The 13,712-nt window shown below is 43.4% G+C and overlaps 2 protein-coding genes across 2 annotated transcripts; both read left to right on the top strand.

Moving 5' to 3' along the window:
• The first annotated feature begins 4,319 nt into the window (after nt 1-4,319).
• Nucleotides 4,320-7,351, top strand: LOC136998344 (uncharacterized). Its single transcript, XM_067350880.1, has one exon. The coding sequence runs from the start codon at nt 6,247-6,249 to the stop codon at nt 7,198-7,200; it is 954 nt and encodes a 317-aa protein (XP_067206981.1). The 5' UTR covers nt 4,320-6,246; the 3' UTR covers nt 7,201-7,351.
• A 1,418-nt stretch (nt 7,352-8,769) lies between these two features.
• LOC136998346 (uncharacterized) lies at nt 8,770-9,369 on the top strand. The gene has a single exon (XM_067350883.1). The coding sequence runs from the start codon at nt 8,770-8,772 to the stop codon at nt 9,343-9,345; it is 576 nt and encodes a 191-aa protein (XP_067206984.1). The 3' UTR covers nt 9,346-9,369.
• Nucleotides 9,370-13,712: the final 4,343 nt, after the last annotated feature.

Here is a 13,712-nt window from a genome sequence, read left to right as displayed (position 1 = left end):
ATCCGGGAAGTGATTTTATTGCTCCCACAGGCGGGAGCTCCATCTGCTCACAGGAGAACACACTGATGCACGCGGGTGCGTTAGCTTCGCCGTCGGAACGGACAAAACATGCCCGACGGGTACTGAGCCCCCCCACCACGACAAGGTGCACCCTTGGGGGGGGAGTAGATAGGGACAGTGGAAATCTCGTTAATCCATTCATGCGCGTCACTAATTAGATGACGAGGCATTTGGCTATGTTTCATCGTGCGCCCACCATTGCTCCTATTATACAGGTGCACGGCTAGCACACAATGATATTGTAAGGGACTTACGGTTTACTGTTGGCGGTCGCAAATCGCCCTCATACACTCGGAACCAACAAGTGGTTCTCACATTCACACGTACGCTACAGCACGTACAACAGCGCGTCCATGCACAGACGCGACAATGGCTCATTGGCACTACTAGCGGTCTGTTACCGCTTATTCTTTATAACGGGACGTAATACCGTTAAATCTGCGCCAGTTCATCCACGAACCCCACAGTACACGAGTAGTGAGAGTCCGCAGCTGAGTTGTTGTTAACCCGAGCTGCCTCATCTCACACTCACTCTCCGGGCTCCAGACACCTCGCCATGAGATCGTCATGGCGGTGAAACGAACATTATTGCGAGGCACTCCTGTATGTTCCGCCACGCGGCTCACTAGATCATCATTCGATCGGTACTTCTCGACCTTGCGCTCGTGAGCAAAACTCAACGCTGTTTCGCTGGACACCTGCGCGTCTACGACTACCGCCTCTCCACCTTTGGCGATAGTCAGGTCGGGTCGGCGCCTACCGGCAGTGGTCGAGTACGCTAATTCCGCATCGACTTGCCATCCCTTCTGTTTTAAGAAGCCACCGACTTGACGGCAAAGGTCGTTATGCCGCAGGATCCTTCCTCCGTTCGTCCTGAAGCATCTCTGCACGCAGTGCGCCGGTGTCTCGATGTCAGGATAACCAGCACGACAACGCACATCGCGCTCCGGACGACCTCGGGCAGATCTCGCTTTCGACGGTAAGCAGTTAGTCCGCACGTGGTGGTAATGCACATAATCAGCTCCGGGAATTGAGTCGGCACCACCCGTTACCCAGTAGGAACTCAGCTTGGAACTTGCGACCTCCCTGAGCCCTTTCCCATCGCACGATTCGTGCAGCCATGCGGCGCACTGCTGCCGAAGCTCGTCGGTCGTGGTGACTCTGTACGTCCGGACGCGAATCTGGTTTTCACACTAGGCCAACTGTCTAGCCACATACGTGGATTCGGCAGCGGCCGATGCCGCCGGCAACAAGCTCGTGCACAACCTCCGCAGTCGGTTATACTTCAGAATAGGGAGTAAAGCTCTTAAAAGAGGCAGCCCAACACCGCCACTCTGTATCGGCGCATGGAAGTATCCAGCAGGCACATCATGGGGCAAACGCAGCCAGCGACGAACCGCAGTTCTCACTAGCACATCCGCACTTTTTAAAATTTTGGCGTTGACTGATTGAGTTTCCACCTTTACTTTCTTATCTCTCCCGGAGGCCACGATGGAAAGCACTCCGGTTTTCTTTGCATTGATGCTCAGCCCATTTCGCACAAAAGCTTCGTGAAGCCGTGTCAAATTCTCCTGTAAGCCAACTTTGGTAGAAGACAGAAGCACAATGTCGTCAGCATAACCCAGCGCATTGACCACCCGATCGTCGAAACGATAACCAACATCCTCAGAAAGAATCCCCAGTGCTCTATCCACGACCAGATTGAACAGTAGGGGCGATAGAGGGATCGCCTTGTCTCACACCACGTCCTAGTTGTATCCTCGGCACATTGCTACCGGTGTCGTGCAGCACCGTATATGCGTCTCGATACGTGGCCTTTATGTACTCTCGGAAAGTCAGCGGCAGCCCTACTTCCTCGAGTGTTGCAAAAATTGCCTCGTGCGAGACCGTGTCGAAGGCTTTCGACAGGTCCACACAGGCGAGATGGAGTGACCTGCAACTCCTGCGGGCGTCTGCGAGCACGGCAGACAGGACCGTGACGTTCTCACAGATCCCATCTACCGGCCAAAAACCCCGTTGTCTCTTGTCGAAGATATCGAGAACCGACAGACGCTTAGCCAAGATCTTATGCATGTGCCTCAACACGACGGATTCTATACTAACAAGGGATACCCGCATAACCTGAGTCACCGATTTGGCTGAAATTTTACAAATACGTAGTACTAGTATAGTAGTAAGTAATGCTATACGGAGACGATGCACTATTCAGCCGTTTATGAGAAATTGCTGTTTGAAGTTTATCATGTTGTATAAGTACTATACAATAAAACATATTTCAAACAGCAGCGTGGCGCAGCGGAGTAAGGCGAATATTAGAGATCTAAAGGTGCGGGTTCAATTCCATATATATATATATTTTTTTTTATTTTTCTAATAGAAGAAATGTTCTTAAAATGCATAAAATATAACAAATATATATTATATAGTGTTTAATAAACCAAAAATCTGTAAATTTAAACTTTGTGTAATTTTTATAGTTTTTTTAAGTTTTAATAGTTTATATATATTTATTGTTAGGTAGGTGGCAAGATATTTGTATTAATAAGGTAAAATAAATGGTGATTATGCATATATTTTTGAATAATTATTTATTTATTTATTAAAATATAAAAATATTAAATATTAAATATAAAAAAGTAAGTACAATAAAAGAAGTACGTATAACAAAATTTCTAGCATTAAAAATGTTTTTTATGTCTTTATATACAGGGTGTTCATTTGAAAACTTTCCAGCTGATTATCTCGAAAAGTATGAAAGATACAAAAAAAAGCTAAAACACGTTTTCCATGATTTCGAGGGGGAAAGAGAACGGCATTATTAATTTTTTATTTGGAAGGCGTTTTCAACGTAATTTGAAGGTCAAATTTGTTTTTTTAAATGGAAACCTATATTTTTTATTGCAGAATTTTATTCTACACAAAAAAACAAGTAACTTCTATAGGAAACATTTTTTTATTTGATCACTATTTTAGGAGATATTTAAGAAAACAGCAAGACTTAGTTACTGCATAAAATTTTGTCATTTATTATAACAAATGTTCAAAATGTTCTCCGTTGTTTGCTAAACAATAATAAAGACGATTCTCAAATTCTGAACGAACATTTTGGAAGGTATCTGTTGGAATAGCTCTACATTCCTGTATTGGAATGTAGAGCTCTACATTCCAATTCTTTGACGCAAATCGTTGATATTTATACGTATCTTTCGAAAACAAAGTTGATCAGATCGTTTATGTTGTGTTAAATCAGTTCCTTTCTGTCTTTCAATAGAACAGTGTACTATTCAGTCAAATGTGAGACTTGTACCAGAGATTATCTGAAGGAATATCATAATTAAACTTTATAAAATGGTGTATTCTTTAGAAGAACGAGTTAAAATTATATTTATTTATGGAGAAAAAGATCAGTGTGCTCGTAGAACTGCTGCTACATTTAATGAGAGATATGATAAATATGTTTCTCATACGTATGTATTACAACTCGTTAAAAAGTTTAAAGCAACAGGATCTGTGACAAATTTGAAAAGGAACCAGCCAAGATTTATAAATGAAGCTGATCAAATTGAAATTATGGGACAGTTTACTATGAATCCTACTAGTTCAATCCGACAAGTTTCAGTAACAACTGGTGTATCAGTGGGATCTGTACACAAAATAGTGAAATTAAACAAATTTCATCCCTATAAAATGCAGTTGCATCAAAAATTATTGGAGGAAGACTTTAATAGGCGGATTGAGTTTTGCGAAGAAATCACGGCTATGATCAACGCCACTCCCAATCTGATTAAAAACATTTGTTTTAGTGACGAATGCACTTTTTTTTTAAATGGTATTGTAAATCGTCATAATTGTCATTATTGGAATGACGAAAATCCACATCTTATTAGAGAAACAAATACTCAGTGGCCAGAAAAAATAAATGTCTGGGCAGGCATTCTAGGAAATGCTGTAATAGGACCTCTGTTTTTCCAAGAGAATATGAATGGCAATCTTTATTTAAATTTATTAGACAACGTTATTGATCCACTTATAACTGATAGTCTTGAAAACCAAAACGATGACGATGGCAATTTGTTGTTAAATGAGGAACTTTTGTACTTCCAACAAGATGGTGCTCCCCCGCATTACGTGTTACCAGTTCGACAGTGGTTAAACAATCGATTCCCACAGAGATGGATCGGTAGAAGAGGAGCCATCGAGTGGCCACCAAGATCTCCAGATCTAACTCCACTTGACTTTTTTTTGTGGGGGCACTTAAAATCCGTTGTTTATGAAACTCCACCGGAAAATATCAACGATTTGCGTCAAAGAATTGGAATGTAGAGCTCTACATTCCAATACAGGAATGTAGAGCTATTCCAACAGATACCTTCCAAAATGTTCGTTCAGAATTTGAGAATCGTCTTTATTATTGTTTAGCAAACAACGGAGAACATTTTGAACATTTGTTATAATAAATGACAAAATTTTATGCAGTAACTAAGTCTTGCTGTTTTCTTAAATATCTCCTAAAATAGTGATCAAATAAAAAAATGTTTCCTATAGAAGTTACTTGTTTTTTTGTGTAGAATAAAATTCTGCAATAAAAAATATAGGTTTCCATTTAAAAAAACAAATTTGACCTTCAAATTACGTTGAAAACGCCTTCCAAATAAAAAATTAATAATGCCGTTCTCTTTCCCCCTCGAAATCATGGAAAACGTGTTTTAGCTTTTTTTTGTATCTTTCATACTTTTCGAGATAATCAGCTGGAAAGTTTTCAAATGAACACCCTGTATATATATATATATATATATATATATTATTGTTATTATTTTGCGATACAGCTGCAGTCCCTTTTCTTTAGACAATTTCTCGTTTTAAGTTCCCCTCTCTTGCCTAACAACAAGAGACTGCGCTCTTTTCAGGTAATCTATACTTCAGAAACCGTTAGTTGATCGTGAACTGTCGTTGAGAATGTTGTACGAAAACCTTTTACTAACAGTTTTAAAATGGATCAACCGGGTCCATCTACGGCAATAGATCAGTTACAAATAGACGAGGAGCGTGAAAAACTTTTGCAAACTGAAGATTTTAAGGGCGAATTAACAAATGCTGTTAAATATTGCAATAGTTTGCTGGAGGCGGAGCATCTTCTAACTGATACTCCACCTGATAAAATAAGTTCTGTGTCTGTAGTGATGGGTGAAGTAATATTTGAAGAAATTGTTAACATCTTGGGAGATCGGAAAATTATTGTAGATGATTTAATATTGTGCAATGAAAGCGATGGCGAAGGAACATACGAAGAGGTATGTAAATATATTTCTATTGATGAGAAAATAAGCAGATTTTTTTGTATTATTTTTATGCAACTTTATTTAAATTTGTAGTTAAAAACTAAAGAAGATGAAGATTACGAGCCCGAGGAATTTTTTAATCCACCTTATCAATATAGTTTGGAATATAAGGTTAGTTTGGAATATAAGGCGAGAACCGTTGCTCTGGCTGAAGCTCATCCGAAATGGTCTTTGGCAACTCTACATAAAAAAGGCTGCAGTCTCTTGAACAGAAAAGCAGACATAAAGAAGTGGAAGGATGATGTGAAGAGCGGTGGAACACGCAACGATAAATGGATTCACATCGATACAGAAACTTTCGACCGTTTCGTGGAAGCTAGAGAGTGTTATGAACAAGTAACCTTATTTGTTTATCAAATCAGAAGAAAGAAATAATATAAGCTTTACAAGTATATGTATGTTGATTTTTATTTTTAATAGGTGACAAACCGAACAATCCAGCAATGGGCAATGGCAGCAGCATTTCCATATATCTCGGAGCACTTTACTTTCAATGCTAGTAATACATGGGTAGACACTTTTAAACGAAAACACAGGATAAAACAACGAAAAATTACAAAATATGTGTCTGAAAGAGATTACGCCACAATGGAAGAAACCTTCCCAAATAACAATTCTTGTGCGCAAAGTTTGCGCGTCTTATGCAAATAATCTGTGTAGCAGTTTGCCTGAATTTTGCTCGTGGGATATGTTTAGTCGTGTATAAGTCATGTATTGCTCGCAAAGTGCAAGCGTTTTGCAAGTGTGCTAGCATTTTGCTACCGCTATGACAACGCACTAGGATAAGGTTTTGTGTGTGCAGTATGAGCCATTTTTGTACGTAAGTTGCTAGATATTTATTGGCATAATGTTTTCTGGGTTATTAGCAGCCGAAAAATTTCAAACGCAGATTAGAGGTATAATTGCACAATCCGACTTTGAAGAAAATTTTATTTTAAATTTTGATCAGACAGGATGTCAATATAATATAACTTATAACAGAACTTATGAACACAAAGGTGTAAAAACAGTCTTCGTTAAAAAGAAAAATTTACATAAAATCAGTCATTCTTATACTGCACAATACACATTGTCGGCATCTGGAAAAATTATTCCATTTGTATTTTTATGCATGCAAGAAACGTCGGGATTTTTTGGTCCAATAGTAGCTAAAAATATTGAAAAATTAACAGAGGAGTACAAAAATGTTACAATAACTTGTTCAAAATCCGGTAAATTAACGACTGAATTGTATAAAAAATTTTTAAAAAGTATAATATCACCATATGTGCAAAAAAACAAATTTTTATTTATAATTGATTCTTGGGGAGGTCAAATTAATCCGGCTTTATATGATGAAATTTTTGAAGGAGAAAAAGGGGAAGCGACATGCACATTAAAAGTAATACCGCCGAAATGCACACCATTGTGTCAGCCTTGCGATGTATATTTTTATCGGCAGGTAAAAAATTTTCTCAAACGTTTGCAAAATGCTCCCACATTACTACAAGAACAAAGAGAAATAGCATCTCGTGAAGATGCTATTAAACTGCATTCATTAATATTACACCAATTAAGTGCTCCAGTATTTATACCAATGATAAAATACGCATGGTTCGCGTCAAAACTGTCTAGCGATCGGTCAATATTTCTGAACGTAAATGAGGTGTGTTTTCCTACATCATTATTAAAAACAAAATGCGCTTGCCAAAAAGTAGGATTCGTTAAATGTTCTTGGTGTGAGATAGTCTTATGTTTTAATTGTTTTTTTGATGTTTATCACCCAAAAGTTTGCAAAATTAAAGAGAAAGATAACGAATAAATGTCTAATGATAGCACTTATTTTTCTTTGTACACTTATATTTTAATAAATAAATGAATAATTATTAAAAAATATATGCATAATCACCATTTATTTTACCTTAATAATACAAATATCTTGCCACCTACCTAACAATAAATATATATATAAACTATTAAAACTTAAAAAAACTATAAAAATTACACAAAGTTTAAATTTACAGATTTTTATTAAACACTATATAATATATATTTGTTATATTTTATGCATTTTAAGAACATTTTTTCTATTAGAAAAATTAAAAAAAAAATATATATATATGGAATTGAACCCGCACCTTTAGATCTCTAATATTCGCCTTACTCCGCTGCGCCACGCTGCTGTTTGAAATATGTTTTATTGCATAGTACTTATACAACATGATAAACTTCAAACAGCGATTTCTCATAAACGGCTGAATAGTGCATCGTCTCCGTATAGCATTACTTACTATTATACTAGTACTACGTACCTGTAAAATTTCAGCCAAATCGGTGACTCAGGTTATGCGGGTATCCCTTGTAAGAGGCCGATAGTCCGACGGCTTAGGCCGTTCTGGCATCGTTCCCTTTTCTAGGAATACCGTCCTGGTAGTAGTGATCGAGGAGGGAGCCTCCCTTGCAAGTAGCAGAAGATTGAACAGCAACGCACGGATAGGTGCTGGAACAGCGTTCCAAGCCCGTGGTTCAATGCCGCCCAATCCTGGCGCAGAACCATTCTTTACAGAAATCCGCACGACTTCGGTAGTCGAAATCGGATCCCAGAGCAAGGACTTATCGACCGGTGAGCTGCCAGCCTCAGTCGCGCCCTCATCGATGCCTTCGAGATGAATCCTTCTGGCAGTCGACGGAAGGCTCCGGATGGAACCAGCCGCCAGCCTCGCCTCGTCGTACCTTTCCCGCAGTGCCTTCATGTCACCATCTGCCACAATAGACGCCTCCATAACGGGACGCCAGTAGTCACGGAGTTCGACAGCGGACGGACGCGTGCGTGTGGAGTCTCCGTCGAATATATGCGAAAGACAGGTTTTGCGGTTTTTCTTGTATAGAGACTGCGTTATGGCAAATTCTCTCATCCTCATCTGCTTCCTGTTCTCTCTTATGACAGGAGGATTGTGCTTTCTAGTCTTAGCACGTCGAGGAGAGTGCACCGTCTGTACCGGGAAGATCTTGCCCAGCCATCTCTCAATGGCATGGACGTCAATCCTTCTCTCCAGAAAATCTCGTGCGATCGTCAGCAGAGATCCAGCCTCATAGCAACGGTAACGCCTAACCCTCTCAAGAAGCTCCTCCGTTACTTCCCGAAGCCTCTCATCACCCGTAGCGGGAATATGAGGTGAGGACTGCGATGCCACATCGACCGGGCTCGCCTTAAGAGAGTCATAGTTACTCCCGCCGTTTACCCGCGCTTGCTTGAATTTCTTCACGTTGACATTCAGAGCACTGGGCAGAAATCACATTGCGTCAACACCCGCGAGGGCCATCGCAATGCTATGTTTTAATTGCACAGTCGGATTCCCCTAGTCCGTGCCAGTTCTGAGCTGAGCGTTGAATGGCGGCCGAAGAAGACGATTGCGACGGCTCGCGCCGCCACGGAAGCCTCGCAGCAAAGAAGATCCGCGGGAGGCCAAGGCACGGGACCAAGCTCGGATCCCGGGACCGGCGCCAGAACGCCGACCGTTCACCTCGCCCAGGCCCGGCACGTCAGCCAGACCCGCTTCCCGAAAAAGCCCGACACGCCCCGCTCCTCAGAGCCAATCCTTATTCCGAAGTTACGGATCCAATTTGCCGACTTCCCTTACCTACATTAGTCTATCGACTAGAGGCTTTTTACCTTGGGGACCTGCTGCGGATATGGGTACGAACCGGCGCGACACCTCCACGTGGCTCTCTCCTGGATTTTCAAGGTCCGAGGGGAAGATCCGGACACCGCCGCAACTGCGGTGCTCTTTGCGTTCCAAACCCTATCTCCCTGCTAGAGATTTCCAGGGAACTCGAACGCTTATACAAAAAAGAAAACTCTTCCCGGATCTCCCGACGGCGTCTCCAGGTCATTTTGGGTTATCCCGACGAACACTCTTACGAGGGCCCGAATTGTATGCGGTTCCGCTGCCGGGTTCCGGAATAGGAACCGGGACTCTTTCGCCCGACGAGCGTGTGTCTCTCGTCACACGGTCTTTCTCTCGGTCTCGTTGTCGAGAACACCAGAGTATGCACGCCGTCATTGACATAGAATTGTTCCTAGGACTTAGGATCGACTGACTCGTGTGCAACGGCTGTTCACAAAAAACCCTTCTCCACGTCAGTCTCCAGGGCCTCGCTGGAGTATTTGCTACTACCACCTAGATCTGCACCGACGGCGGCTCCAGGCAGGCTCACGCTCAAACCCTTCTGCGCACACCGCCGCGACCCTCCTACTTGTCAGGGCTTCGTGACGGCGCGCTTGCGCGCGGCCGCCCCACTTGCCGCTGACGGCAGAGTATAGGCTCGACGCTTCAGCGCTATCCATTTTCAGGGCTAGTTGCTTCGGCAGGTGAGTTGTTACACACTCCTTAACGGATTCCGACTTCCATGGCCACCGTCCTGCTGTCTTAAGCAACCAACGCCTTTCATGGCGTCCCATGAGAGTCGAGTTGGGCGCCTTAATTCTGCGTTTGGTTCATCCCACAACGCCAGTTCTGCTTATCAAAAATGTCCCACTTGGCACTCTGATCCGAGATGCTCGTGGCTTCATAATTCAAGAAAGCCAGAGATCTCACCCATTAAAAGTTTGAGATTAGATTGAAGTCGTTTCGGCCCCAAGGCCTCTAATCATTCGCTTTACCAGATGAGACTCGCGCGCGTTCCTGGCGGAACGGCCGAGTGCCAGCTATCCTGAGGGAAACTTCGGAGGAAACCAGCTACTAGATGGTTCGATTAGTCTTTCGCCCCTATACCCAGTTTCGACGATCGATTTGCACGTCAGAATCGCTACGAACCTCCATCAGGGTTTTCCCTGACTTCGTCCTGACCAGGCATAGTTCACCATCTTTCGGGTCCCAACGTGTACGCTCTGGGTGCGCCTTTTCTCGCGATGAGAACGAGACGCACCGGGAGTGCGGAGTCGCATCGCGACGCGGCCCATCCTCCCTCGGTCGACAACCAGGGCCGACCTTCACTTTCATTGCGCCTTTAGGTCTCGCTAGTCCCAATGACTCGCGTACATGTTAGACTCCTTGGTCCGTGTTTCAAGACGGGTCCTAAGAGTACCCAAAGCAGTAGCGTCGCCGACCGGTATATCGTTTGCAGGCCTGTCGAAGGAGTTCCGTACGACCAACAGCGGGCCAGGACCGGGGACGGCGCTAGGTCCGTAACCTCCGAGTACCGTGGCGCGCGCTTGCGACGGTCCCGACGCACACGTGAAAAGAGTGCGGCCTGATACCATGCGTGTACCGCCGGGCAGCCGGCCGGGCAACCGAGGGTTTGCCGCGTGCCGTTTTACCGGCGACGCGACAGTCACCGCACTCGGGCCGTAGACCGACACCCAGCGGGTCGCGACGTCCTACTAGGGGAGAAGTGCACGACGACGAGCGCCGGACATCGACGCACGGTAGCGTGTCCGCGGTAGGATCCGCAAGGGCTCCGCGGAGCATCGCCCACCGACGCGAAGCCAGCGCCGCTGACGATGAATCTCCCCGTTCGATCTTTTGGGTTTCTTAGGTTTACCCCTGAACGGTTTCACGTACTCTTGAACTCTCTCTTCAAAGTTCTTTTCAACTTTCCCTCACGGTACTTGTTCGCTATCGGTCTCGTGGTCGTATTTAGCCTTAGATGGAGTTTTCCACCCACTTAGAGCTGCACTCTCAAGCAACCCGACTCTAAGGAGAGATCCTCTCGAGTGCGCGACTTGTATTTGCCCGTGTAGAGCTTTTCGCGCAATTTAGCTTGCTTGTCGTCATTCCAGTAGAATGCTGCGAATTCTGCTTTGGCTTCGTGGATATTTGTGAAATCGTTCAATTCCCACCACGTGGATGCTTGTTCTTTTAGACATTTTCCGAAAAAATACAATTGATCGGGTTCGTCTATTTGTTCGTATCGCGCTATTCCTTCGAAACGTTTGAGGAAACGCATCGGATTCATCGAATCCTGTTTGCCGTTGAATCTTATGTCTTCGAACGGACTTTTCAACCATCCGCCGCGAGGTAGTCGTATCCCATCTATGGGTCGCGCAAAAACGCGATTCGCTTTGTATTGTTCGTCGTCGCTACTCGAATTTAATTCGTCATTCGCGGCTTTCCTTTTATGCGAAACCGTTAAAGTTTTTATTACGCCCAATATTGTGTCTATTGACTCCTCTAGCTTCCGGAATCTATTTTCGTGCGGATATGTTTCGGTCGGACTCGATTGAGCCTTGTCGCTGCTTTCGTCCATTTTTGACGCTGGTTTAGGAATTTCCTTCCCCGAACGCAATACGCTTACTGGCGTATGAACTACTTTTGGCCTTTTGTCGCTTCCTGTTTTATCCCCGTCCATTTTGCAGGATTTTTTAAAGAGGTATTCGGATTTATGCGAGCAAAAACGACTGTTTCCTATCGTATGTTACGGTACGAGCTTCCTTTTGGATCAGGCTTAATTTTTGAGAATAATATTGTCGCGTATTCGATCGCTTTCTCGAGACGTTATTTCGTTTTACACGGAGGTACGTGTTTTGTTTAAAACTACTTGACCCGATTAATGAATTTGATCGTGTTATTTTGATTCTTTCGCGAGACGTTATTTCGTTTTACACGGAGGTACGTGTTTTGTTTAAAACTACTTGACCCGTTTCCGAACCTAGATTCTTTTTTCGAGACGTTATTTCGTTTCACGCGGAGGTACGCGTTTTGTTTTGAAACTACTTGACCCGTTTTTGAATCTAAAACGATGTTACTTCGGTTTTTTGTGTTCCTGTTCTCGATTATTGACCCGTTTCGCGAGATCTTTCGCTCTAACGCAGAGGTATGCGTTTTGTTTTAGAGTTACTAAACACGGTACTTGAATCTACGATTGAGGATTACCTTTTTCACATTCGTTGTTACGCTAATTATCTCTTTGATTTTTCGTGACTCGTCACGATGTTAAAACGAAAAATTTCGCTGTTTTTTAGCCTTACTCGGTTTATTCCGATGACGAATTATTGGATTTGACCTACTTCACACTACTTTAGATATTATATTTTATAAATAACTTGTGGCATTTTGTTTTGGACCGTCTGATCCATGTCGCATAGTTAAATATAATTTTTCATTTATATCCCGCACTTAGCGGTATCGTCTTAATCGCCACAATTTTTCGTTGGGATCAATTTCGATTTTATTTGCCACGCCGCAAGTTTTTATTTTGTTTTGTATCGCTACGAGCGATCCTAATCACTATCGTTGTTTATATACGATTTGTTTAGTGACAGGTTTCGGATTTTGTAAAAAAAAATTTTCCGTATCCGAGTGCTTATTTTTCTTGCCGCGCCGCGCATTGATTTTATTTTTATTTTATTTTTCGCGACGAGCGATCCTAATCACTTTCGCCACGTTGTGTTGGTGCTTGGGTGATAGGATTTTCACTTCCGTTTACAGGTTTTTCTCCGCCGCGCCGCACACTGAGTTTTTATTTTATTTTACCGCGACGAGCGGTCCTGTCACGGTCGCCAGGTTTTCTGGAGACTCTTTGGATTTCTTCGAATCCTCAAAAAATAGCATACTAACGCCGAGCATTTTACTGTGACCGGACACGTAGGGTGGAAGGAACCAAACGTGGACTTACCAGCCGCCAGATTTCAGCGCTTTTGCTTCTGTCAACGGTCGCCAGCTGTTTTGACCTCTGCGAACAGCAAGGTTGAACGCTGCGTCGTTTTTTCCACTGCCTCCTCGTTGGATGTCGGCCTCCTCGGTCGAGCTGGATTTGAAATGATCCCATCCACGAGACTTACGGCCTACACTACACTCGCGCATCCATTTATTAATCTTAGCTTTTCTGTTACAGGTTCCCCAGGATTGACAGAGTTCCCAGGACTGCCAGGCTGCCACATAGATCGTCGGATGACTCGCGCTAAGGTAGGTATGGATGTAATTAATTCGACACAGGTTGAAATATTTTAACCATGTAAAATATTTATTCACTGTCACCGAAGTGACGATCGCGCACGCAATACATTGTGTGTTACGCACTACGCGGTCGTTCTCGCCGCGTGAGGCCGATAGAATCGGTCCTCGGAAAGTGTTCGGCACACTACTCGCCGAAACACCTTGGTTTTAACGGATACATGGTCACGGAGAGTTTCGATCGACGACTCTCCGGACTTTCGCTTCGATTAACATCGACTAATTCCGCCTAACTCACAACTAACTAACTCTCGCTCGAGCCTCTCTTCTTATACCGTCCGGCTACCACCTTCCCCTTCCTTAGCGACGCTCGCCAATCCGGGTTCAGATCTCTGGTAGCTAGATTTCCGCCAATCGGTGTAAAGGTCACCCGACAAAG

Source organism: Linepithema humile, chromosome 3 (genome assembly GCF_040581485.1).
Source record: "Linepithema humile isolate Giens D197 chromosome 3, Lhum_UNIL_v1.0, whole genome shotgun sequence".
Taxonomy (NCBI): domain Eukaryota; kingdom Metazoa; phylum Arthropoda; class Insecta; order Hymenoptera; family Formicidae; genus Linepithema; species Linepithema humile.
The sequence above is the reverse complement of the archived record's forward strand: the minus strand, read 5'-3'. Positions and strand labels throughout refer to the sequence as shown.